At 52.4% G+C, this 25,238-nt stretch overlaps 10 protein-coding genes across 10 annotated transcripts; 5 read left to right on the forward strand and 5 right to left on the reverse strand.

Annotated features, from left to right (window-relative positions):
* The first annotated feature begins 33 nt into the window (after positions 1-33).
* On the forward strand, positions 34-3,644 carry PHACADRAFT_208092 (glycoside hydrolase family 51 protein). The gene is made up of 21 exons (XM_007394691.1): positions 34-242; positions 297-313; positions 376-384; positions 491-518; positions 575-769; positions 833-1,170; positions 1,226-1,279; positions 1,347-1,367; positions 1,403-1,500; positions 1,553-1,626; positions 1,687-1,821; positions 1,872-1,975; positions 2,028-2,106; positions 2,166-2,249; positions 2,301-2,365; positions 2,414-2,584; positions 2,642-2,662; positions 2,713-2,735; positions 2,790-2,832; positions 2,890-3,003; positions 3,057-3,644. Exons 1-21 carry the CDS (start codon positions 122-124, stop codon positions 3,282-3,284), a joined length of 2,022 nt encoding a protein of 673 aa, XP_007394753.1. The 5' UTR covers positions 34-121; the 3' UTR covers positions 3,285-3,644.
* A 407-nt stretch (positions 3,645-4,051) lies between these two features.
* Positions 4,052-4,294, reverse strand: PHACADRAFT_254320 (uncharacterized protein). The gene has a single exon (XM_007394692.1). It carries the CDS (start codon positions 4,274-4,276, stop codon positions 4,064-4,066), a length of 213 nt encoding a protein of 70 aa, XP_007394754.1. The 5' UTR covers positions 4,277-4,294; the 3' UTR covers positions 4,052-4,063.
* An 819-nt stretch (positions 4,295-5,113) lies between these two features.
* Positions 5,114-5,976, reverse strand: PHACADRAFT_254321 (uncharacterized protein; the record flags this gene model as incomplete). Its single annotated transcript, XM_007394693.1, has 1 exon — positions 5,114-5,976. A coding segment is annotated over exon 1 (455 nt), but the record flags the coding sequence as incomplete, so codon positions are not given.
* Positions 5,977-7,018: 1,042 nt separating this feature from the next.
* PHACADRAFT_254322 (uncharacterized protein) lies at positions 7,019-8,834 on the forward strand. The gene is made up of 4 exons (XM_007394694.1): positions 7,019-7,189; positions 7,251-7,284; positions 7,333-7,739; positions 7,792-8,834. The coding sequence occupies exons 1-4, from the start codon at positions 7,036-7,038 to the stop codon at positions 8,376-8,378; spliced, it is 1,182 nt and encodes a 393-aa protein (XP_007394756.1). The 5' UTR covers positions 7,019-7,035; the 3' UTR covers positions 8,379-8,834.
* Positions 8,835-9,028: 194 nt separating this feature from the next.
* PHACADRAFT_254323 (uncharacterized protein) lies at positions 9,029-9,949 on the reverse strand. The gene is made up of 3 exons (XM_007394695.1): positions 9,585-9,949; positions 9,297-9,529; positions 9,029-9,246 (listed from the first exon to the last, which is right to left on the reverse strand). The coding sequence occupies exons 1-2, from the start codon at positions 9,816-9,818 to the stop codon at positions 9,371-9,373; spliced, it is 393 nt and encodes a 130-aa protein (XP_007394757.1). The 5' UTR covers positions 9,819-9,949; the 3' UTR covers positions 9,029-9,246; positions 9,297-9,370.
* Positions 9,950-11,802: 1,853 nt separating this feature from the next.
* On the forward strand, positions 11,803-13,287 carry PHACADRAFT_141955 (uncharacterized protein; the record flags this gene model as incomplete). Its single annotated transcript, XM_007394696.1, has 2 exons — positions 11,803-12,391; positions 12,448-13,287. The coding sequence occupies 2 exons, from the start codon at positions 11,803-11,805 to the stop codon at positions 13,230-13,232; spliced, it is 1,374 nt and encodes a 457-aa protein (XP_007394758.1). The 3' UTR covers positions 13,233-13,287.
* A 177-nt stretch (positions 13,288-13,464) lies between these two features.
* Positions 13,465-14,714, reverse strand: PHACADRAFT_91806 (uncharacterized protein; the record flags this gene model as incomplete). Its single annotated transcript, XM_007394697.1, has 4 exons — positions 13,465-14,019; positions 14,073-14,225; positions 14,281-14,468; positions 14,519-14,714. The coding sequence occupies 4 exons, from the start codon at positions 14,712-14,714 to the stop codon at positions 13,465-13,467; spliced, it is 1,092 nt and encodes a 363-aa protein (XP_007394759.1).
* A 5,025-nt stretch (positions 14,715-19,739) lies between these two features.
* PHACADRAFT_254328 (uncharacterized protein) lies at positions 19,740-20,440 on the forward strand. The gene is made up of 3 exons (XM_007394698.1): positions 19,740-19,807; positions 19,858-20,276; positions 20,338-20,440. Exon 2 carries the CDS (start codon positions 19,858-19,860, stop codon positions 20,236-20,238), a length of 381 nt encoding a protein of 126 aa, XP_007394760.1. The 5' UTR covers positions 19,740-19,807; the 3' UTR covers positions 20,239-20,276; positions 20,338-20,440.
* A 177-nt stretch (positions 20,441-20,617) lies between these two features.
* PHACADRAFT_208100 (uncharacterized protein) lies at positions 20,618-23,512 on the reverse strand. Its single transcript, XM_007394699.1, has 12 exons — positions 23,293-23,512; positions 23,030-23,195; positions 22,842-22,974; positions 22,600-22,788; positions 22,395-22,543; positions 22,225-22,340; positions 22,051-22,173; positions 21,805-21,994; positions 21,672-21,753; positions 21,511-21,624; positions 21,302-21,445; positions 20,618-21,248 (listed from the first exon to the last, which is right to left on the reverse strand). Exons 4-12 carry the CDS (start codon positions 22,656-22,658, stop codon positions 21,128-21,130), a joined length of 1,098 nt encoding a protein of 365 aa, XP_007394761.1. The 5' UTR covers positions 22,659-22,788; positions 22,842-22,974; positions 23,030-23,195; positions 23,293-23,512; the 3' UTR covers positions 20,618-21,127.
* A 708-nt stretch (positions 23,513-24,220) lies between these two features.
* On the forward strand, positions 24,221-25,214 carry PHACADRAFT_254330 (uncharacterized protein). The gene is made up of 6 exons (XM_007394700.1): positions 24,221-24,379; positions 24,451-24,545; positions 24,608-24,692; positions 24,751-24,877; positions 24,937-24,992; positions 25,047-25,214. The coding sequence occupies exons 1-6, from the start codon at positions 24,278-24,280 to the stop codon at positions 25,068-25,070; spliced, it is 489 nt and encodes a 162-aa protein (XP_007394762.1). The 5' UTR covers positions 24,221-24,277; the 3' UTR covers positions 25,071-25,214.
* The last annotated feature ends 24 nt before the right edge of the window (positions 25,215-25,238 follow it).

Genomic DNA, 25,238 nt, shown 5'->3' on the forward strand with positions numbered 1-25,238 from the left:
CAATCTTCAAGGCGTTCTCTAAGCATGTGCGTAGCGAATGCTTGCTCACGAACCCTAGCCAAAGGCGAGCATATAAGAAGAGGGTTCTATTGCCTTGCAACGTCCCGAAACCACTCGCGAAATGCATTCTCTGTCTAGTTGGGTCCTTGGAATATTGGGTATAGGCGCAGCAGTCTGTCAGGCTGCTGTCACCACCGTCAGCGTCAGCGCAACTGCGAGCCATGCGATCCCGACTACCCTTTGTGAGTTTTTTTTCGCAACACTTCGCGTGGCCTAGCACTGATTTGGACTGTTAGTTGGACAAATGTTCGAAGTATGTTAAGCGAAAAATTATCTGCAAAAGCAGTACTGATCGCTGGCTTCGTCGCCTACCAGGATATTAACGTAAGTACCGCACCACTTGGAAGTATTGTTGTTAGGACTAAACTTGGTTTACCAGAACGTAAGAAACCTGTTTAGCTAAGATTTCCATTGACTTACGAGATTTAAGAGCGGCGATGGTGGATTATACGCCGAGAGTATGTCCTTCAGCCTCTTTCTGGGGTATAATACCGACGTACTGCTCCTGCTCTAGTGCTGCAGAATCGTGCCTTCCAACAGGTCACTCCAGGAACATCAGACGCTTTGGATTTCTGGAGTGCCATTGCTGGAGCAAATATAGCCGTTATTGCGGACCCTAAACCTGTGTCAGATGCGCTGCCAAACTCTCTACAGGTTTCCGTCCCTGGCAAATCGACAACTGCAGGCTTCGCAAACTCCGGCTTTTGGGGTGAGTACAACAATGAGCGCCCTTACCGATTAAAGTTTGGTTCACATGTATCGCCTTGTGCAGGTATTAACGTGAACTCTTCCTGGACGTATACGGCTTCCTTCTACTATAAGTTCCCGACGTCGTCCAGCCAGTCAGTCAAGTTCACAGTCGAGCTTCGCTCCGCCTCTGGCAAGACCCTCGCTTCGAGCGCGACGACTGCCTCAGGCACTGCCACGACATGGAAGCAGGTCCAGCTGACGTTAAAGCCCACTACGTCTGCGCCAGATGTCAACAATCAGTTTGTCGTTCTCGTTCAGCCGAGCGGAAGTGCTACCACAACCGTCGACTTTGCCATGTTCTCGCTATTCCCACCAACCTTCAAGGGCCGCTCAAACGGTATGCGGATGGACATAGCTGAGGTATGTACACTATACGGCGCAATGGAGAGGAGAGATTTTGAAGCCATCTCTGTAGACACTTGTCGAGATGGGTCCGAAGTTCTTCCGTTTCCCAGGAGGCAATAACCTTGTGAGCACAGAGCATTCAGAGCTTTTGGAATTAAAGGTGTCACCATAGCTGACTACGCATTAAACAGGAAGTACGTCCTTCGTGTCGAGTACGTCTTTTACTCGCGATTGATCGATTTCACAGGGTCAGACTACTGCTACTCGTTGGCAATGGAACGCAACCGTAGGCTCTCTGCTCGACCGGCCTGGCCGTGTTGGTGACTGGGGTTATGTTAATACCGAGTGAGCACGCCCTAGTGTCCTGTTTCAAGCTAGACCTTACATGAATTTGTAGCGGTCTGGGGCTGCTAGAGTACCTGCAATTTTTTGAAGATGCCGACATGGAACCCATCATGGCCGTATGGTCAGGTGAGAAACTGCGCCCTATTGACATTTTATGAGATGCTAACGTTGACCTCCTTTTCGTAGGTTACTCCCTCGGCGGCACCAGTCTTCCTGAGAACGAGCTTGCACCATACATTCAGCAATCCATTGATCAGGCATGTTATGACTTATGCTGCTCTGCTTCAGGTCACTTATCCCTATATGCCCTAGATCAACTTCGTAATTGGTGATACATCCACGGCACCCGGTACGCTTTCCACGTAATTTAGATTATTCTCGCTCGTCTCAAGGGTATCGCTCGCCAGGTGCTCTGCGGGCGTCTCTCGGCCATCCTGAGCCTTTTACACTAAATTACGTTGAGATTGGAAACGAGGTCTGTCTTGAATTTGGCTGCAAGTCATCTGTGATCCCAACTCCCACTCCAGGACTTTTTCGCTGCTGATACTTACCCATACCGTTTCCAAGACTTCGTTGGCAACCTTAGCAAGGCCTTTCCGCAGCTGAGTGGGTGTCAGACGCAAGGATCTGCCATTTGAGTCCGACTGACATTCGGTCGACTTCAGCTTTCATTGCCACATCAGACGTAGGTGACCCTACGTTGACCCCAACCCCACAGGCATACGATGTGCATGTATACCAAACTCCAGGTAAGACTGCATTATGCACCTTCGGTAAGCCCTCTAAAGATAAGACTTCAGGCTGGTTCGCGCAGAACGTCTTCTCCTACGACAGCTTTGCACGTGATGGTCAGAAATACTTCGAGGTATAAGCTCATCAAGCATAGGAAGTTCAAATGCTAACACAATCTTAGGGAGAGTATGCTGCTATCTCGACCAATGCCAATGACCTTTTCGGGACACCGTCGGACGGTAGGCTCACCTTCCCGACCATGCAGAGTTCGTCTGGAGAAGCCGCCTTCATGACTGGACTCGAGCGCAACAGCGATATCGTGTTCGCGGCATCCTATGCACCTCTTCTGCAGGTAAGCCATATGAGTTTTCCTCGTGATGCTACTAAGGCCCGTTTCGCTTGTGCACAGCATGTGAACAGTACACAATGGGTATGTATCCCAAGCCATTTGTTATGTCCTGTGGCTTATCCTTCAAACAGACTCCCGATCTTGTCAGCTTCGAGTAAGTTCATTTTCTGAACTTGGTCCACTTTGCGAGCTCAATCCAATTCTCCAGTGCTGGTTCGGTAGTCCGCTCAACGAGCTTTTATACACAGAAGGTATTGCACGACATCACATGTTAGTCTTATGAGCGTAAGATTCACAGTAGCCATTAGCTCTTCGCTACGAACCAGGGCGACGAGTTTATGCCGAGCACACTGCCCAACCAAAATGGCACCGTCTTCTGGAGCATCTCCAGGTTGACATCCACGCTGGAAGTCATCATCAAGGTATATCGTTCTTTCTATATTCGCCTGTTCGAAATCTCATGCATCTCAACTAGATCGCAAATAGCGGAAACTCTAGCGCACAGCTTGCTTTTGCTCTCCCGTTCAGCGACGTCGCAAGCTCTGGTACGCTGCAGCTCCTCACAGGCGCAGAGACCGCGAGCAACACACCTGAAGCGCCGAACACTGTTGTGCCGAAGACAAGCACTATCACGACTGGAAAGACGATCGACTATACCGCGCCCGCGTTCAGCGTTAGCATCATCCGCGTCGTTGCGTCTTGAGTGAGCTGAGGTAGCAAGGACCTCTGTCTAGTATTGAATGTAAAGTATGTGATGTATGAGTACTTTTGTGTCTACCACGAGAGCTTGGCCGGGTCCATCTCCTCATTGTCGTCTATGTCCTGCGCGGCGACATCAATCAGGCTCCGCTCGATCGCAGGCAAGTACGCGCGAAGCTTCGCTAGCTCGCCAATGCGTACGCAGGCATGATCGAATGCGAGTGCCGACACAGGTGCAGGTGTGCCGCCTGGTGACACCGGGGCAGCCGGATTGAGCTCTGGTGGCGGCTTTTGGGGGTAGCGGGCTGAGAAGTGAGTGAGCAGTATATTTTCAGCGTGCATCCTGTATGATAGACCGGTAAGGAGCAAGAAGCAGAAAAGAGGTAAGGCAGACGTACCTGCGACCTATTTCGATTGCCTGACCAACTGTACTATGCGCTTTTTCATTGGCTATGTGACGCTGATAGTCTGCCATGGAGGCTTCGTGGATAAGTAGCGTCGAGCCCACTCCAGCTTCAACCAGATTGTTTGTTGGCCTTGTGTCTCCCGAGAAGCTAAGCTCGCAATCAGCAAGAAAGCTTCGTTATGGTAAGAGAACCATTCATACGTGATGCTCCATCGGTCACTGTGCTTGATAACACACCCATAACAGCGGACCCTGTGGTCGACGTCGACGGTCGAAAAGTCAGACAAACCAAGCGCATCGCACATCGCGCTCTTCGTGAGCGTGTTACTGCAATATCATCAGTTTCGTCAAAGCTTCTGAAGAGAAACGGCATAGACTTACAGCGTCTCGGCCTGCCATGGCATAAAGGGTGCAAAATCGTAATGGCGGTTATGACCACGCCAGTGGATGGTCTCCGAGAGAATCGTCTCGACACCAGTGCCGTCGTCCCTGTCGAGCCCTAGGTCCTCGATCTCACAGTACTCGCGGAGATACATCAACATTGAGCGGAGACCAATAACATATAGCGGCTGAGTAGGTCTGGGATTCATCTGCTTACGATTTCAGCAATATGCCACGCAGAGATTTTGGATACGCACCTTTTGTCGCATTGCAAGGATCTTAGCCGTGCCTATGTGGTGGTCGCCATGGCTGTGGCTCAGGAAGAGACACTTAAGATCACGTAGCACCTGCCAGACTCCAACCGTGCGAGCAGGGTCATCGCCGAACAGGCGGACGAGCTGGCCCCAGGTGCCTTCACCGGCGTCCAAAATGATATTGCCGTGCCCAGGTATCCGAATCAGCGTAGAAGACACTACAAAAGTAACGCTGTCAGGACTTGACCGATTGAGAGGTGGAAGTCAGGCTACCGTTACGATACTTCGTCGGGACTGCACTGCTAGTACCGAGGGGAGTGATCATGACATCATCTCCAGGTCTCTTCCCTCGACCCTCAAGCACCGTCGCTGCATGCGCTTTCGCTGTCTCGAAGGCCTCCAACGTAAGGTCAGGCATGACAATAGGTGCATCGGAGTGCACGATAGGGTGGAAAAGGTCGCGATTCTCAGCTCTCTCACCATGCGTAGGCAAACCAACTGGCCGGACGTTGAGCCAGAGGTTAGTGTACATCGACATGGCGTTCTTCGGAAGACTGGGAATGTCTGGAAGGATCAGCGTCAGCTAATGTATGTGAACGAGACTAAGATGCGAGGTCTCACCACAGAGCTGTTTGTTGGGCTTGAGATGGAACTTCTGCATGGGGAACATCTCCGGGTCAAGCTTATTCAACCGCATCTGATTGTATGCAGCGTTGGTGAACGTCACCGGATTCGTAGAATGCTCGCGTGAGGAGATAAAGTGCTGCGAGAAAGACGGAATAAACATAGGGCAATAAAGGTGGAACGGTCGTCGATGCACTCACGTAGACATCGGGCGCGAACTTGTTCATGAGCGCTTTGTAGCGTTCGTCCTCGAGGACGCCCTCGCCACAGAGATGGAATATTGAGTAGACAGTGTGTTCTTCGGCGTGTTCTTGGCCGAGGAAGCTCTTGTAGAACGGTGAGGTTTCGAATGCGGACACAAGAGAGGGTATATGGTCTCGCGTGGGCACATCGAAAATCATAACGGCCTGTGTTTCGTTAATCACTGTACTCGAAGATAAATAACGAGCTTGCCTTTGGAGCTTCCGGCAGACCCATCACATCCTCAGGCCGGACCGTCCTCTCAACCTGACCCCCGTTGACATCGTCCTCCATGAACATGACAGTCTCGCCTCTGGTCAGCCGAGCCCGCACAGGCCCGCGAGGTATCCGCAGGTTTTCAGCCTTTTGGATGTCGAATTTTCCTCTTTGACGTGGGCCGATGCAAACGTAGCAGAACGTCATCTTCGGAACATCGAGTTCCGGCAACTGCGAGCTGCGATGCTCCCCTAGTTCATTCACGCCCCTCATCAGGCCGAAAGAAGTCGTATTGCCAACGTTGTCATCACGGGCTGGAATCTGTGCGCCGTCATCGTTGTGATCGCCTTTCCTGCCTCTGCCTTTTTTGTTGACCTGTGGTTCCGGCTCCTTTGAACTGAACATGTTCTTGATGACCATCTTGCGCCACTCTTGAGCTTTATCGCCAGTAAGGATGCTAGGGTTGAAATCGGCTTGCTTGCTGCGTTCGAGCAAAGAATATTCTTTCGTGGCCTCGTGGGCCGAAGATTTGCTACGCTTGGAGGACTGGTCTGGAGAAGGAGAACGCTTGCGCTTATTTCCCGTTTCCAGAGCGGACCCGGTGTCAGGTGTAGTCAACAGAGGGATACCATAGACTCGGAGGTTCTCGTCTTGAAAAACGGGTTCGGGCTGCAAACCACCGTGTTTGCCAGATGGTTCTACCTCAATGGGATTGACGTACAGACTGAAACTACATCCTCGTCATTGTGAGCATTTCATACTTTGCGTCTTCTCGAGACAGCACTGACCGATTCACGTATGAACGCATCTGTGCCAGAAAATGTAATGTGCCCGGAGGTCCCACGACGTTCACACTTGTGATCGAAGAATCCGCGAGAAACATGAGAAGTCCTAGGAAGTTAAGTGAGAAGACCAAGTATGGGTGAAATAAACGGGTCGTCTGACCAGGGAGACCACTTCCGCGCAGAGTGCCAACAGAAGTCAAAAACAAGCCCTTCGCCTTCCGCCAGGTCGTCCTGCTCTGGAGAAAAGCACGACCCGTGTTCTCTCCTGCATTGAAGATATACTTAGCTGATTCAAAATTGATAGTAATTGTTGGTTCTGTGTCCGAGGAGGCTGTGGAGACAACCGAGGTCGACCAATTCATGGGACTGGTGGGGTCTTTGATGTAATGACGGACCGAGAGAGGCAGAGAACCCCTTAAAGAGCGAGAATAGTATGTACAGTGCCTATAGAGTCTAGCACATAGTAGACTCGCCAGCTTGGAAGACGGCAGACAGCCAAGTGAAGACCGTGGTTTGAACCTTGCAAAGCTACAGCTTAAACGCCAGCCGCTTCTCCAGACGGGCGCTTGAATTGTCCGGTAATTACTGGTTCGTATTTAAGCTTCAGTAAGCTGGCCCCTAACCTCGATTAGCAGAGCCATCGCCATGAGAGGCGACATTGACTGACCGTATTAGCAGACAAGCTTTTCATGCCAGCGACACGTCTGGACTCTGGAAGCCGGGTGAGCGCGAGCGCTGTCGCCATGCCCCAAATAGGTGTCAGCCACGTGGTGGGCCGAGTGTGAAGCTGGCCGGTCTCGCTAGGCCTACAGTAGTACTATCTCTTCTCTCAACCACCATCTTGCCACCATGCTCAGGACACTCACCCTCGTCTCTCTTTTGAACCTCGTCCTGCCCGCCTTTTCTTCTCCATGCACTGTCTTTGATGCCAGCTTTAACCTATACGCACTTGGTTTGGGCGGAAAAGATTGGGATGCGGGCACTCAGGACGCTTGGGCAAGTGGCAAGTAACATACCTCATATCCTGTCCGAAGATTTGTGTGCTTACCCTGAGTGGGCTCTAGGCCAAGCCACTGATGTTACGACCACCGGTCGCCCGTGAGTTGACTTGTACTTCAACCGTTGCCACGACTAATCAGCAACCAGGCCCTTCGATGGAGCCAACACAACCTGCTACTTGGCTCAGTTCTACAACGCCATCTATGTCATGAACGGCGATGCTTCAAATCCTTCCGCCGTTCACATCTATGACGCGGGAACCAAGGCCTGGAGCACGCAATCTGTTACCACCGGCAAGTTCGACCCCTCGAACTTCCAAGCCATTCTCGACCACGACACGAATGTGTTCTACGCTCTGTCCAATGACGAAATGCTATTCCTTGACATGGGCAGTCTGACCACCGCCAATTCCTCTGCTCTGTCCTGGATGGACGTTGGCATGGCTCCTTACCCTAGTGGTTATCAACCCGTCATGGCGCTCGCGCAAAACCACGTCCATTTCTTGGACGTGCCTGGCAATCCCCCTGGTGAAGCCGACATCTTCGTCATTCATTGTATGTCTCGGCTCTCTTGTCTTTCGGAACGTGCTCGCTGAACGTCTAATAGTCTCGTTCTTCCAGCCCACGCCCCAAGCGTACCCCCTCCCCGATGGCAGCGCCTTCCCAGCTGAGCATGGTCTGACTGCCTCGTTCTTCCAGTCGAGCGGTGTGCAACAGGAATTCGCCTTCATTCCTGACGACGGCTCGGCCACCTATGTCATCAACGTCGAGACTAACACCACCCAGAAGCTCGCGGGCCCGACGAACAAGGACCCCAAGGCGAACTACGCCGCATCGATTACCGCACTCGTTCAGCTCGACAGCAGTGGTGCGCTCAGCTTCCTGCCGTACACCGAGGGGGATGCCACCACCAACTCCGCCGCCCAGTGGAGCAGCGTGGCGAACGTTGCTGCAGCCGTTCCCTCCGGCAGCATCTCTTCCGCGTCCCCGTCGGCGTCAGGCGCAGCCAAAGCCTCAGGCACTGGCTCTACGTCTAGCAAGCCCACTGGCTCTGCTTCTGGCTCTGGTACTGGCTCTGCCGGCGCCTCGCCGACTGGTGCTGCACAGCCGAATTCTGGCGTTATGACTAGCAGCATCTTCAGCCTTGGTTTGGTCGCCTTGGGCTCGCTTGGCTTTGTCGCTTCGATGCTCTAAACGAGCATAGGGATGTATATACGGACCTTCTCATTGACGTCTGTAGATGGATGCTTCAGCTCAGTTCCTTTCTTCTCCCTCCCCTTTACGAGAACCATTCTTTTGCGTGACTGTGTATGGTCTTCCGACTACATGCCTTTTGGGCACAATATGTCTTTAATGCTACTTCATTGGTTGGTGGGGTGCTCGTTCATGTGGGTTGAATGCGCGTGCTTCAGTAAATTGAGGCGCAGTGCTTCAACATTCGTTCAGCTAGCGCGGCATACGGTGCCACGACCTCGAGCAGTATATTCTGCTGTATTCCGAGATGTTGGCTTGACAGGCACGATTCCATGTATGCGATGATCCTGGTAGGGGGGGGAGTACAATTTGGAATTTGGAAGTTTGCGAAGCACATACCGTTTGTACCGAGCGTTGCCATAACCACCAACCACTATTCCTCACTTTGTTCCACTTATCACTGCATGGGCTAAAGCTACGAACGTACGAGAACCTTGAAGGTGTTGTATAGTGCTCTAGTGTGCGTTTCTCAATAGGTGGTCCACTGGGGCGTATCTGGAGACTTAACGCAAGCATCAACTGGTTTAGAGCATACAAGGGACTATGAGAGTGCAGCATGCCGAAAGGGACAAATAGTATGCATCCGTACAGAGGGACCCTGATATTACACCCAGTGAAGCAACGCACTGTAGGATAAGCAGCAACCTTGCACAGGTAAAAAAGGTGCCAAGAGGCGGCGATTAAAATTAAAGGTGTGTATACTAGTAGGCTGTCATGACGAGTCGTGGCGGTCGTGAGAGGTCGTAAAGTCATGAGAGTCGTAACGAGCATGGAGAGCATTGATATAGCAGATCGAGCGACTAGAAGCCTGTGCAACCCGTGAATAAGTTCTGAGCACATGATGAGCCGAAAACTTACGTGTAGGAAAGCTGGGTCATACTGAAATTTGGTGAAAGGCTGCATGCGCCTTGCCGACGCTCGCCTTGGTAGCGTTATGACGATAAGCCCGTCATGCTTTCGCTCTGACCTCGCGGTCGAGTCTCGAATGAATCAGCAGTACTACGTCTTGATGGCAACACAGAGTCATCCTGAGACTGGCTTGGTGTGAAGAACGTGTCTTCGCCTTCAAACGGCGATGACTCAGAATTTATCTGAGGTCAGATGAGCAATCTTACGAAACTACGAATTATCTGCATGTGTGCTTACCCAGCGGCCCAAGACCTCTGCTAGCTGATTTGCCTCCTCCGGACTCAAGTCCAAGTCCTTCCCCTTCTCTGTGTGGAGTCGCAACAGGTCGCTTAACGTCCGCTTGCGTGTCTCGCCCTGCACACCCCGCGTACCCTCGGTACCCCGTATCGAGCGGTCCCAGTCTTCGTTTTGGTTCTCTGCGCCAGAGACGGGCTGCTGCGAAAACGCAAGCTGCCCATTTTCGGAGGTCATGATGGTGCTGCGGCGAATACAGTCCGGTGTGGAGTCCAAGAAATGTACAAGGAGCCGTCAAGGCGCCGAGGGAGGCCTTTATAAACCAAGCAAGCTGGTGAGACAAAGAGAAAAGGTGCGGCAAGGACCGGAGCACTGGGTGAAGCTTGAAACTGGGAGCACCTGGACCAAATCAAACCGTCGAGGTCTAAGCGCCTCAACTGTGCCGTGGGAGTTGATGCCATCCACGATGCGTGATGGAGTAATTCGGCAGCCGTAATTCACCCCGTGAGTTTTGCGACTCGCTGGCAACTGACAGTTGCGGCCACACTCTCTGACAATTCCAACACGTAGACCAGTTGCTATGAAATGTGATGCTACCCGGCTCCCCGCCACATCAGCAAAACCACACCTCATGTTAGAGGAGGTTGTTAGAAGTTACGGATGTTGCAGATGTTGCCTAGCATCTCTGACAATCCCTAACAAGGAGATGCGGTGTTCCTTATGGGCTATCCCCTAAATGTCGCAGGGGCCTGCGTCACCACATTGCCGAATAGGCGCGTGGACGTACGTGCGCGCTGCTCTTGTGAAGGTTCACTGCCCGCTGTTTGGACAGACTGGACGCTTCTTGCCATGTAATGTAAATCTATCCAGCCCGTCATGCTTCCGAGGCTGATGCACGGTCTCATCGGTCTTACACAACCACATCGCTCATCCTGTCTTCATTGATATTTTGTTTTGTAAGTTGTCTCCCGGTGCTAGGATAAATGAGAATTCATGCTCAGTGATACACAAACAGCCAACAATTGCTGGTGCCGCTGCGACGTCTTTATGGAAATACAATTCTGCATGCTGTGAGTACCAAGCTATTCATTCCGTCACCACACCACCGCCGTGATGATAGCAGAGCTCTATTTCACTCTGTATTGGTCGCCAACAAAATTGTGCTTGAGTGAGCAATCATTGTATTCCATACAAAGCCCTCAGAGACCACTAGTACTTCTTTGACTCGCAACAGAACAGTCTGTATGGGAATAAGGGCTTTACTACCGTTTATAATGAGATACAAAGGTACCGTGGATTGCGATACACTAAACTCTAACCCGCGGAAAAATTTACTGTAAACCGCTATTGTCGCATACCAATGTCAGGACACTTTACTCAGCACTGAATGATCAGCGGGAGGGCTTGGATATGAATAGGATAGGATGAGATAATTTTATACTCAGCCAGCCCACAGTGAGGGGCGAACGTGCAACGTGCAACATTCATATCGCCTAAAAATTCTCGCAAGAATAATTGTTTAGGTCTCTAATCATTCGAGCCAGGCGAACGTTGGGAATGGGCGATTTACTACCAGAAATACAGCACTTGTATCCGCACCTGATCGCTTGAGCGCCTGAGCTCCTGCGCCACAAGGACGGCGCTTGAGTGTCCTGCTCTCCTCCATCATGCCACGCCGACCCTCTGTCGCCCACATCTTTTCCTTTGAGCAGTATGAACTGTGGTGTTTAGCTTGTTTAAAATCTGAGCTGCCTTTGATGCTCCCCTTTATGCTCCTTTGATGCGCAACGGTCCAACTTGAACCGTTTACAGTCTTCCGTCGTGCCCTAGTCTGAAACGTAACGCAAAGATCAGTCACATCCTATCCTCATTTCACATCCTACTATGTGCACTCAGTGCCGCTTTCCGTCTATCAATGCCGCACAGATTCCGCACTTGTTGTCCATTTCCCGTCCTTCCTTCTACCCCATCGTCGTTTCCGATGTTTGAAACAGCCTGAATTGCGACCCGCAGAGCGGCGACAACATCACCAACGCCGATATGGTCTTCCAGCTTCCGCTGTGCGACAAACAAGTCAAAGCAGCGAAGTCACATAAGAGGGGGCATTCGTACGTGTTCCTTCCCATCCATCTTGTCTTTCATCACCCATCGTCAAGTGCGCCGGTCACACTTGACTTTTTCATATTCTATCCACTACTACCAGCTCTTCACCACTATTATTATGTCTGCTCGCTCTGCTATGCCGGACATGTCTGGCCGTGTCGTTGGCAACGGCCAGTACCAGCTCATCCAAATGCTGGGGTCTGGGTCATACGGAGTAGTCTATCGAGCCGTCGACCTCGCCTGGTCGTACTCGTCTTCTTCGTCGAAGACCTCGCCTCGGATAGCGATCAAGGTTCTCCACAAGGAGTCCTTGACTCCTACCGCTACCAGGCGAGTGAGACGAGAAGTCTCTGCTCATCGCGAGATGTCAGATCATCCTAATGTCGTCTCGATGCATGACGCATTCGAGGACAAGGAAAATATCTACATCGTCTTGGACTATTGCCCTGGTGGCGATTTGTTCGAGAAAGTCGTCGATGAGAAGATGTACTTCCGCAACGACGATTCGGCGAAGTCGGTCTTCCTGCAGATCTTGGATGCCGTAGAGGCCTGCCACCGCAGGCGCGTCTACCATCGGGACTTGAAGCCCGAAAACATCCTGGTCTCGCGGGACGGCTCGGAGACTTATCTCACTGACTTCGGGCTTGCTACCTGCAACCAAGTCAGTGAGACGTTTGGCTGTGGTAGCTCATACTACATGAGCCCAGGTGAGTTACGATCATTGATTTTAATATGGCCTGATCTTTACTATTTGGATCCGCAGAGTGCATTGGAAAGGAGACTGTTCATGTCCCCTACTCCAACCGTGCCTCTGACATTTGGGCTCTTGGCGTCATTCTCGTCAACATAATCACCAGCCGCAGTCCGTGGAACAAAGCTATGTCCACGGACCCGTGCTTCCGTGAATATTTGTCGCACGAGAATTACCTCCGGGAGATGCTCCCAATCTCGGAGGGCGCCCAAAAGATTCTGCGTCGCATCTTTGTGTGCGAGCCGACGGAGCGTATTACCATCCCCGAGCTCCGAAAGGCTATCATCAATCTCGATACGTTCTTCATGACGAACGACGAGATTGCGCACGCGACGGACAATGTACGCGTCGCTGCGGCGTTCTGCGGTCTTCACATCGAGCCGGCGACGAGTGCAGTTGAGTCCGCTATGGCGGACAGCAAGGCGGCAAAACATGTCGCCGCGGCTGCCCCCCCTCGTACGCCGCCGATGCACTTCGCGGAAACTCCAGAGCACGTGTCTCTTCTAGCTACCGCCAACGTATTCGTTGTTGGCGGTTTGTCGGAGGAGGCTAGCAGCTACAGCTCGGCTAGTGACGCTAGCTCGAGCGACCCCGAGAGCAAGGGCCCCGTGACGCCATCCCAATCGGTCCGGGAGCTCGACCTTGTCGTGACAGAGTTCCAGCTCCAGCTGTCAGAGCCTGGTGCTGGTTTTCTGCCGGGGTCGAAGGGGAAAGGTGGTGTGAAGCTGCGCGGACTTGGTCTATTGATGGATGTTCCGGTGGTGGAGAGTGAATCAGGCTCAGCCTGTAGTCTGTAGAACAGTCGGCGAACATTAATCCTTAGACGTCTGTCGTACGCTGGCGTACACAGACAAATAAATAATTGATCACCTCTCTTCATGCAAGCCTGAAAAAGAAAAGTAATCGTTCACTCATTGCCGTCTAGTGTCGGCGCGGTGTCTATCATCTAAGTTCTGGTGCGTGCATGCTATTATATAATTATTACGGATACTTGCAGCCGGATAACTTGCTGGTTTAAACATACAGTATCTATGCCTTTCCTAGAGTCGCGGCGATGTGCTCGAAATCAAGACTAACGCGGCTCCCGTCCTCCCAGTACTTCAGCAAGGATAGATCCAGATCCCCTTTGTATTGGGTCTCTCGCATCCACTTCTCTAGGTTCTGTCCGTCAGGATTGACTTTTCGAACCCAAGTCATATCCCGCTGAACGATGTCGTCTCGGTACAAGTTCCAGAACGCGGTGAAATTATCCTTCCAAGTCGTTGACCCGGCGACGTGCTTGCCGTCCCGCGCGACAGGCTCATCGGTGTTTGTCCAGTTGAGGAACCATTCCTCGACGGTGAGGTGCACTGCGACGGCCGGCAGCCCCGTGACCCTCTTGAAGGTCTCGACGGTATACTCGAGCGTGGCCATCTCGCTCGCAATCTCGAGATCCTTGCCTGAGACCTCAGCACGGTTGTCAAACGAGTAGCGAGCAAAGAAGCCGATATCTTTGAGAGATACCATGGCGACGTGGCCTACGCCGGCAGGGAACGCGAAGACAAACGTTCCGTCTTCACGGCGGAAGAGAGGACCGAGCATAGGCTGTAAACCATCCCGTCAATGCTGTACAAATATTTCGTGGCGAACATACGCACGAGCTTCAGCATATCCATGTAAGGGCCTGACGAGATGCAGCTCCAAGCCATGTCGCTGTCGCTGACGACAGAAGGCTGTGCTTTCAACCAGTCTGCGACACGGCCTTTGCCGTCGTAGTGCTCTGCTCTGTACTTCGGGTTGTACCCCGATTTCTACAATGATAACGTCAGGGTCGTCATGCCTCAGAGACGAAAGAGCGTGAAGTACCTTGCCGATGTAATCAAGACTGCTCCAGATGTATTGGCGGACAGTCTTCGCCTGCTTCGCGAGTTCGAAGATGCGCATTCCAAGGTAGATTTCCTTTTGCTCGCCGATAGTGAATGAGTCTGTATTCACGAACGCGCCCCAGGCACCCTGTAGGGCAGCGAGGACAGTGGGAAAGTCTTCCACAGATCCTGGGTGACATCGTCAGTATGCCAATCGCGATGTATAGCGTCTGCCATACCTTTGAAGACTTCTACGCCCTTGGCCGCAAGTTCTTTAGCGCGACGGCCGTTGGGATCGCGAGTCAAGGCACGGACAGCATAGGGGGATGGCGAACCATCTGCAGATGTGGCGAGGAGCGCCTCTATGACGGCGATGCCCTGGGCACCGGTGGCACCGATAACTAGGATGACCTTCTTGTTAGCAGTGGAAGACATTGTTGGAAAGCAAGATTCTGGTGACGTCCACTTGCCTGCAGAGTGGGCTCCTTTATACTCCTTGAATTCATTACATCGTCAGCACTTGACCCGGGCGATGGACGTCGCCCGGGCGCGCATATCAGCTTCCGGCTGGGGTTACAGCGCGAACTCGGCGTTACCTAGATTGGCATGTCCGGGGCTGATCCTGAGGACTTCATACAGGGGCTCAATAAGATCTGGATCGTGGGTTTCTTGAAACAGCCAGGTGTTTTCGGCGCCGGAGTCATCAGGTACAAAGTAATTCAATCTTGCTCAGCAGGGGCTCGCTTTCTTCTGATCCATCGCAGAGTTCCAACGTTAAGTTGCCTGAGCACACTGTCCGCACATGCTTGACACCATCGTCTCCTTTCCGAGATTCTTGTCATCCCAGCATCTTCAGGAAATAGTTAGTACTCAAGAGAAGTATGAACATACATGCGGCCATGGGGGCAGCGTTTTTGTCTCAGCTTAACATAGCAGCGCGGCAGCATTTGAAGATATTTGTAAGGTTGTACAGTGTCAGCACACTGTCTTTCCTACTCAGCTCGCACTCTTACTCATTATTCAGGCTTTCAGGCCTTCAGCTTCAGGACTAGCAGGCTTTCTCTGCCCACTATCGCCTCGGTGGCTTTCTCAGGGCGGGGCTTACATGAGCACCACGGGCAGGCTGTTACTAATTGTGAACGCCACCTACCTTCGTGTATAGGGTGCTCATTACATCGCTGCGGCGTGACCAGCCTCGCTAATCGCTGTGGTCGTGACCGAAAAAACGTACAGCCAGCCAGACTGGTAGAGTCCCAGCTCGCCGCCGGCCTACCGCCCGGTTTACGGTCCCGTGCCGGATTATGTAAGCATTGGCGAAGGCGGAAGCGCGCCGGGGAAGACCTGGGGCCCGGGGGGCGATATCGAGAGGGTCCCGAGCATCAAAAAGCCACAAAAATTGTAGACACACAAATAATGTCGATATTAATGGGTGAACATATTTTTGTAGCTTATACTGCACGGGAGAGCGGCATCATGTCCCATACGTCCAGAAGCCTGTTATTAGCCGCGATTTCTCCCCCCTTCTGTTTATCGCTATTTGTCCCTTCAGCCAGACTATGCCGTGCACTACGGGTACCGTGCAAAAAATAAAATGTTTCTAGAGGTCTGTGGATCGTGAATCAGGTCCAGAAGCAGAGCTGCGCAGGTTTAAGAGCTTAGCACAAGCTGTATCGCAGGATTCAACGGTCGCTAGAGCGCCAATCACTACCGAATATAAGTCATCATGCATCATGCAACGTCTCGCGATATCGGCAGCTCTCCGTTCGCGACGTCGACGATGATGGTAATGGGGAACGAGTTTTTACTGTGCCGATTGTCTCTCGGGCGAAACTCTAGTCCTCAGGTCTCTACTCTTATATCTTATACGCGCCATAGCCAGGCTCGTGCAGCTCCGGCGGCCGTCTTGTAAGCCTCCCGATTAGTTTTTTCCGGGACCTTCATTCAGAACCGGCAGAAAAGTGCCCATGAGAGCCGTTAAAGGAATTGGTGGCATCACCATAGGCTCCCAGGATGAGCCATACACGAGAATTCTGGTCCAACACAGGCCGAGAGGTTCATCTGTTGTTTAGCACAAGGAAAGTCCAGGCCTAACTAGTACGATGCAGAGATCCTGCAAATACAAGGGACAGTTCCAACCGCCTTCTCTCGCCCGTCTCCAACTTCTTAAACTGCTGTCTCACAGCACGGATCCCCTGGAAGGAAGCGCTATTTAGATCGAGTATCGCTGCTCGCAGAATCAAGTGACAGGCCGGGTCAACGCTTGCGCAGGACACCGCCCACAGAGAACGGTCCGCCTCGTCCAGGGTCGTCGTACAGTGCGCACTAGCGTCAGAGCAATGGCACCTGAGCTGCCATCCGGAGCCGAGCATCCTGGACTCTGGCATGTCCGAAAAACTCGTACTCGTGAAACCGGTCTGACCTTCCCTCGTCACTCCAGCGACGCGCGGCGGTTGATGTTAACACGCGGTAAACCCAGCTCAAGCATGCGACAGAGCAGATGTACAATTTGTGGCTGGTCCTGGTCCTGCACCGCATCTGCGGCAATTAGCGAGCTTTTTTTTTTTTTTTTTTTTTTGGGGGGGGGGGGGGGGGGTCGTATAGAGTGGCGGCAGAGTCCTCAATGCCAGTGGGGCCGGTGGAGTGGCGCATCGCGCAAAAACGTCAGCTTGTTTGTGGAGAGTATTGAGCACCAGAGAAACGAGTGGGAGTTGTTCGACGAAGGTGTGGGTGAGCTGCAGTAGCCCTTATGGATCGGCATAAACCGTGAGAAAGCTGTCTCGCTGAGCCACAAATATCCTCCTCAGTTCGTCGAAACACTCTCATACACTTCAAATGTTGCACTAGAAGCGACTTTCTCGTGCCATTAGAGCAGCGTAGGCTACGCAGAGTCTGAGAACTCTCGCCCAGCAATTTTTTTTCGCCACGGCCAGCTTGTCTAGCCATGGCACCTGATGCATATATTTTTGTTTCAACAGGATCTCAGGGTAAGAATTTCGCATGGCAAGTCAGTAAGGTCCTTTTGAGTGGAATCGGCAGAGACGAGTGTTGCCGACAGCTCGATTGGGAATTCGACCGCAGGGAGAAATAGCGCAGCAGTGGTCGAGGCCTCAGGCCCAGTGAAAACCCCGTCCGCCTGGCGCGACCTGAATTCATCCGGATCTGCCCATGATTGGCCCGATAGCACGAGAGCGATCCAGGTCGCGGACACTGCAAATATGGGACTTAAGATCCACCCGGAATGTCAGGAGGGTAGATTTGTTCGAACGGGCTTTTTCATGTGCACAAGAGGGTAGATTAAGATATATGAATATTTTTCTCCTGCGTGCTCGCCAGAAAATGGTCTGAAAATGCGCCAATCTATTGCAGTCTGCCCGAAACTACCAGTACATGTCCCGAGCTGCTCCCATCTGCCAGATACGTGCCCGCACCACCCCAGCTACCTCTGGCTATCCTGAACTGCCACCCGCTCTCGCATGTACTACCGCCCACCACAGCTGTCCAACAAGAAACGAACCCACACACCGGCTTGTGCAGAGCAGACGTCAACCAGATGCTGAGTGGCTTGCAACAGAGGCCATATGTATCTCCTTCAACACATCGTAGTTAGTACCATGTAGCTAGAGTCAATAGATTTCGTCGTACCTTATTTCGCTGTCCCTGCTGCGCGCCCACGTGCCTTCTTGATACCAACACCCTGTAGAAGCGTTAGCAGCTTTCGGGTGAAACTAGGCGAAGGAGATGAACTCTATGTAGTATAGCGTCATCTACAAAAGCCTATCACACAGCGATAAGTATTCGCACAAGCGAGAGATCGCTCTACGTACCTGTACACGCGCGGTATCCTTCTCGAAGGCAACCCACTGGCGGCCGAACAGGTTCCTGGGAGGAATAAATCATGTGAGACCTCTTTGGCATCGAATAGACACATACCTCAATGTATCAACCAATCCTGGTGTGAGTGACTTGCCCTTCTTGCGCGGAGCAGGAACATTGGGAGTACAAACAACGGGGGAATCGTCCTTTTCCTCGCCATCAGCGCTGCCTGCTTCTGTGGTGTGCGTTTCATCTCTGTCACAGTTCTCCGCGATGCTAGAATGTGTCAGTTCACCCCTAGATACTTCAGCAGGCTGAGATTCGCCGCAGGTGTCTTGAGCGGTCGAGGTATGGTCACCAGAAGTCTTCTTCACCATCCCGCCATCTATCGCGGGCACGGTACCATGATCCCGCACGTCCTGCGCGCGTATACGTGACTGTCCAAAGAGCGAGCGTAGATGCACCTTGAGCCCCCCTCCCCGACTATTTGCGGCAGCGTGTCGACTGGCTCGACTGCCCTTGCGACGTCGAGTATCAGCCAGCGTCATAAGCTTGAGTTGATGTCAACAAAGACTTTCTGTGTCGGTATATGCGCATATACTCACCTGCTTGCCAGACTAGATAGAGGCGGGACGGGGACCTCTGAATTGCAGGGCACGACGGGTGGGGCGTGGTGAGGGCAGCAGAAGGAGAGCGGCACGGCGCTGTTGTCTGGCGTGTACCCTTATATATGTCGGAATCCGGATAGGGTGCTCCTGCTTCGATTTGGCAGCATCGGTCGGCGGTGTCGGGACATTGAAGCCATTAGTTCGAAGTCCTCGCATTCGGACCCAGATTTGGATTTGGAGTAGAGCTGGTGGCGTTTGGACACGTCGGAGAGGCATTAATGGACGCGTCAAAGATCGTGGTGACATCGATGCGCCATGGTGCGCCGTCAACTCAATGGAGACGCAACCGATGGGCGCGGTCGTCGGAGCTTCTCCGGCGTCTGCCAATTTCTCTGAGGTCGCTGGGGGTAGATCAGTGAATTTTCGATAGACTCAGATAGTCCTCGGTCGCTTCGGGCGGAAGGGGTCTTCACTGGGCCTCAGGCCTCAAGGGTCGCCTCGCTCTACGGCTCCTGCGAGCTGCCGTCTCTTAGCCTCGACTCCTAGCTGTGTCATCGACGGGCTCATCGCATTTAACTACGCTGCTACGGCGCGTTCTTGGCCACCGATGTCTTCGTTTATTTCAGCTAAGTTTACGTATGACAGTCAGGCTGATGTTAGTCCCCTCTCGCGCCTGCCTACCTTGAGATCAATTGACCATAACTGGAACGCCCAATCAGGTATATCGCTTGCTTAGTCATTCGTGTGATTATCGGACGCGCGTTTTTGATGAGACTCTGATCGGTTTCCGGACACTACATCAAGTCAAGCTAGTCAAGCTAGTCAACTAGTCGAGACTTGTGTAGGCTCGCAAACATGAGCCTCTCCCAAAACATCCATGGCTATATTCTAATATGTTAGGGTGGGTTCTGGGACTAATCTTCGCATCCATCTCTTCACGTCGTTCACGAGTTTTGCAGCATTCCACCTCCCCCTGACATGCCCGCAACTGCAGACAATGTCCTTATGCTTCTACGCGTTGGGGATTTATTCCTTAAAAACGCCCTTTCGACGGGTCAAACGAGAAAGCTGACCCCCAAAGAAAACAGGGACATCCTTGCGATTACTGTACGTGTCATTGTCAACTTCAGCTACAGTCGTGTGTTGACGTGAGCTAGATGCGCATGACAGAGCTATTTGCTCTTGTGCCTCCGCAAAGGCAGCCAGCCATGTCTAACCAAGTCAAGCAGATCATTCTCTTACTAAGTGAAGGTGGCACGCGATGGCCTCTTCTTCGCCGAGAGGAATATCTTGCGAGCGGTGCCGACTACACCGCATCCGACCTCAGCAAAGTTTTACCAACCGACACTCCAGGTTATGAGCTATCCCTAGGCGAAGATGGGATTGCCACTGCTGAGTTGCGAGAGTGGTTTGCATACGAGCTTGATCCACTGGAGCCACCCTCTAGTACCGATTCTCCGGATCTAGTCAGACAGCAACTCCTGAAGGCTGTTGAGAGCTTGAAGAAGCACACCGGTCCAGCCAACACGGACCAGTAGGCGACAGCATATCTACAAGGTCTGGGATCCTATAGTATGTGTGTAACGTTCTTACGCTTCTTGTCTCGTTCCTTTCCTCATTACGCTCGTTGGACATAGAACCTGTATCCGCAGAGCTATCCGCACTTGCAGTGTCAGCATATGTACGAGCTTTCTGTATACCATAAATATAGCGCATCAACTAAATGTCACTCTATATGACCCCCGCGAGCTCGCCGATTGCCGCAGGTGCTGCGCAGGACCAGGACCAGCCGCGAACGAAAACCTCGCTTCGTTTGTGGAGCGTACTAAGCACCAAAGACACGGGCGGGAGTCGTTCGACGAAGACGTGGGTAAGCTGCAGTGGCCATTATGGATCAGCATAAGCATAAGTGACCTTCTCGTGCCATTACGGCGGCGCAGACTACGCAGAGAACTCTCGCCCAGTGAAAGCTGTTAATCGCGGTTGGTTTTTCTGGCCACATAATGCAAATATTTTTGTTTCAACGTGATCTCAGGGTAAGAAACGCGCATGACAAGCCAGTAAGATCTCGTTGAAGGGAATCGGTCCAGGTGGCAGAACAGGGTGCTGCCGGCAACTTGCTAGTGCTGTCTGAGCGCTGGTATCCTCTTGTTTGTTTCCCTTACGGCTGTAGGCACCAGTTAATCCTAGTTCCTCCCTTTCGTTCGCTGCATATCTCGCAATCAAATGTGTCCATTATAACGGAGAACATCAGTCATGGCGCCAAGTGACCTCTTCATGAATTAGCCAGCACGGCAGAACAGGGTGTCGCCGGCTCCTCGAGTACAAATACAACCCTGGCTACAGCTATTAGTTCGTCAAGACAGTATATGTTTGTCGAAACACGACTGCTTCTGTCTTTCCCCGAGCTCACCGCCGACCCTCGAACTAGTCAGACCACCGCTCCAGCTTGTCAGGTAGCGACCTGGCGTGTTCCGCCGACTGATGAATAAGCTCCAGTGCCATCTCAGAGCGTGCAGTAAACGCCGATTTGAACGGTACAGGGAAGCTGTGAGGAGTTGGAGATGAATTGACACACGTGAACGAGACGGGATGGCGCACTTGATCAAAAGGTCACCTCCCTTCGTCTCGGGAATTAGCTCATTGCCGTGCTCGTCTTTCACGGGCTTGAGGTCGAGGGTTGCGAGCATGCACGCCATGGTCACGAATGGCTGAGCCTGAGCCACTTGCCTTCCAGGGCAACCTCTGAAGGTACGAGACAACGTACGTCGGTTAGCGGTACAACTGGGACGTATATCGAGATCATTCACCGACGACCGATCCCGAATGCAACATCCAGAGGATCTGGAACATCTTTCTCAAGGTGGCGCTCTGGAATGAACCGCTCGGGGTCGGGATACACCGTAGGGTCGTGTAGCACGGCCCTGATGTAACTCAGCGACAATTCGCATGTCCCAGCCATGTCACTAACCAGATGTTCACCACTATTTCAGTATATGCTGGTACGAAGTAACCGTGATACTCGTCGCTTTCCTCGCTGACGGCACGCGTCGCTGCCACTTCCCGTCAATGAATGCGGCGCTTTGGTGCCTTGATGCACTCACAAAGACAAACGATCGGCTGCCACCTCATGACTTCCCGCAAGACGGCATTGAGGTAGGGCAGCGAATCACGGTCCTCGACCTTGGGAAGACGCTCATTTCCGACGACCCTGTCGATCTCCTCCTGAGCCTTCTTCTGTACATCAGGATGCTTGACCATAGCATGAGTGAACCAAGAGAGGGCAGCCGTCGTCTGATATAGATCGGCTAACTGCTTAACGGCAGACTTTCACTGTTGGAAAAACGCACTGTCTCGAATTGACCGAAGAAGATACCATTCGCAGCCCATTTGATGCAGTCCTCGGTTTCAGGATCGAGCTTCTCTGACTGAAGGAGATAAGAGGTGAAGGATCCGTCCGCTGTGCCCTGAGCCTGGCAGATGTTACTACTCGAGCGTCGTCTCTTAAAGAAATAGCGGCTAACCAGATGCTTTTTGACTATCTCGAACGGCTTTGTGACAGACTCAACAACTATCGGCTTCGCCATCTCTTGGTACCTCTTGAATGCAGCGAAAGGAAACCACGATGGAAGGTGATCGACTGCAGTATCCTTCAGGTCTGGTGAAATACCGAACCCAAGCATAGAACACTTACGAATTGGCAGGGAGTCCACGAGCCACGCGCCAGGGATTACTGTTTCGGTGAAGATCTCCATAGATCGAATCGCTTTTGAGAGCAAGTCTTGATTATCCGTGACATCTTTGTGGCCGTATGCAATCTTCATCGCGGTATGTGCGGCCATTCTGTTGATGTTGGAGGTCAGTTTGATAAAGCCGATAGACGTTACGACAGAACTGACCTGGTGAAATGCATGACGAAATCGCTCGGATTCTCGCACAATGACTCCAGCAAGAGCATTGCTCGTCGGTCGATATATGACTGGTAGCTTCGTACGGCGGTGTGCGAGAGGCCTTGCCCCAGTAGCCTCCTCGTGGTCTTCAGACGACTTTCATACGGTAGAAGAGGCACGATATATTTGAACCCGGACCTGCAACACAGTGAGTATCCTGGATGAGAGTAAAGGATACTGAATGTGCATACGATTAGGTCATGGTGAATGGAGGTTTAGAAGAATATTTAGCAGCTCGCGTCTCGAAAAGGTCAATCATGGTTTGCCTATCGGAAATGAAGTATAGCATTTTGCCAGGCAGCTCGATCTTCATTAGCTCCCTGCCTAGCGTTTAAAAGGTTAGAAGTGAGGGTGGAAGACGAAGCGTACTATCTCATACCGTAGATGTTCGCCCAGTCTCTGAAGACGACGCGCGCATTCTCCACTGGCATCTCCAAGAGGTTGCCAAGCAAAGGCAGGGGCCTCGGGCCGGGAGGTAGATTTTTAGGTCTCTGCAGCTGCAGTAGTTTGTAGACAAGGAAAAGTGCAAGAATAGCGGAAAACAGCTGGACCAGCATTGTATTTTCGGATGTGAGGGATAAGAGTCAGCCGTGCGGCGAGGAAATCAGTGTATCCTCCACTATATGACTGATCGAGCCTCACCACATCGGCCAGGTGTTACGGCAAGAGTGCTGAAACGAGTAAGGCATCGTGAGCGCATCATCCAGCGCAAGTATAGTTGGACGTGTCTTGTCTGAAGGTCCTACTAAGACACATGTTGACCGCCTCAAGCATCTGCGGACTCCGCCGCATGACGTTTGCCTGTGCTCCCCGCGAGTGGGAGCTAGACTTTCCACACCATGTCCTGGAGAGACTTTAATTATTGAATGATTACCCCGGAGGCTGGATAGGGCAGTGAGACATACCTGTCATCCTCATCAGCCAACGGAGGCTTCAAGGCGGTAGAAGTATTGTGCCTGGGGTCCTCGGGATTTAAAACTACCTGCATCCAAGTCGTATGCCGACTACTTGCGTGTGTAAAGCTCGGCGTTGTTTATGGTATGTTGACTTCTGACTTCAACGCCGGGAGCAACAACAATGTGACATCTGCCCACAAATTAGAGGTTAGAAGGGCTTGTTCGCCACCGAGTCCCTGTCCGCAATCATTGTCGGGACGATAGCACAATCGGGATTTTATGCGCGAGCCAGTCTGAGGGTTCGCCGTGCGCGTGAAAGCTTAGCTACGCTGACGATTCACCGGTGCTACCGTCGTCTTTCGAGCCACAGGCTTTCAGAGCGTGTTCCCTGGCGCAAGATCAAAGCCTGTTGAATCTCGATAGTCATCTGGTCAGCATCTTGTACAGACGCAGTAAGACACGCATGATGTGAGATTCTATCTTCACAACTCTCCACAAACGTCCTCCTCTTCGCGCTGGGGTTACAGCCGCCACTGAGACCGAGGAGAGTGGGACGACAGAACATCGGCGGTTCAGCGCTTCGGCGCCCAGAGGCGCACGCAAAGTGGCCTGATCCATTCCGCCACCATGGCATTGAAGCACCTTGAAACGCCCAGCTCAGCTCAGTCCCTCCCCGGACAGCACCTTTCTTGATTCCAGAACACCAGAGGCGACGATTCTGCCGTGACATGATGTCGACAACAGCAGCAGAGCCCAGCCAGAGCACGGCGGCGGCGAGCTTGGCGTACCCGCCGTTCGGCGATGGAGACAAGTACCGGGGCGCAGTGGTCGAGGTACGCCTGTTATGGTGCGCTTTGGCTCGGGAGGAGCTGACGTGCGTTCGTGGTGCCGGCTGTGTGCATAGGACCTGCAACTGCCCCCTGCGTTTGCGCTGCCGCAAGACGAGGCGATCTCACGGGCAATTGAGCTCGCGTACGAGCGCGACTTTTCACACATACCGTACGTGACGATGTCCTCTGCAGACAAGCGGAGTCTGATGCGCTGCCGTGTTCTGTGTTTAGTGTGCTGGACAGGCACCGGAAGCCGCTCGGCTACATCGATGTTGCCGGGCTCAAGAAGAAGTGGGAGGCGGGCGAAGCGAGTCCGGTGCGTTTGCTCTTTCTGCGCCTATCAACTTTCGTTCATCTGGAGACATGCCACGTAGGATGAGAAAGTGTCAAAGTACATTATCAAGTTCATCCGCTCTAGTTCGCATCCGTACACGGTCATCACCCCATCGACGCCCCTGGCCGAGCTCGAGCAGTTCTTGCAAGACAAGATCTTTGCGCTGGGTGCGTACCGCAACCCTTTGTTGGCCGCATCTGACAATACTGATTATATGCGTGTATAGTTACCGACGCAGGGCGGAAGTTTGTCCTCGCCGTCGTCACAAGGCAAGATCTCGTTGTACGTCCTCTCGCATACCTCATACATTTTACGATGAATTCACCATTTGCACAGAATTTTGTGCAGAGGCGGGGCTAGTCTTTCATGTTCAATTAATCCCCCGCACACTCACGACTTGTACGCTTGGACTCGACCGCTCTGCCCTCTAATGACTGTGTATCCATCTCTGTCGGCTTCAACGCCTTCATGTCCGTCGCACCATCAAGACATTCTAATCTAGTCTCGCCCTTCACGCGGATCGATCTG

Source organism: Phanerochaete carnosa, assembly GCF_000300595.1.
Source record: "Phanerochaete carnosa HHB-10118-sp unplaced genomic scaffold PHACAscaffold_4, whole genome shotgun sequence".
In the NCBI taxonomy this organism is placed as follows: Eukaryota; Fungi; Basidiomycota; class Agaricomycetes; order Polyporales; family Phanerochaetaceae; genus Phanerochaete; species Phanerochaete carnosa.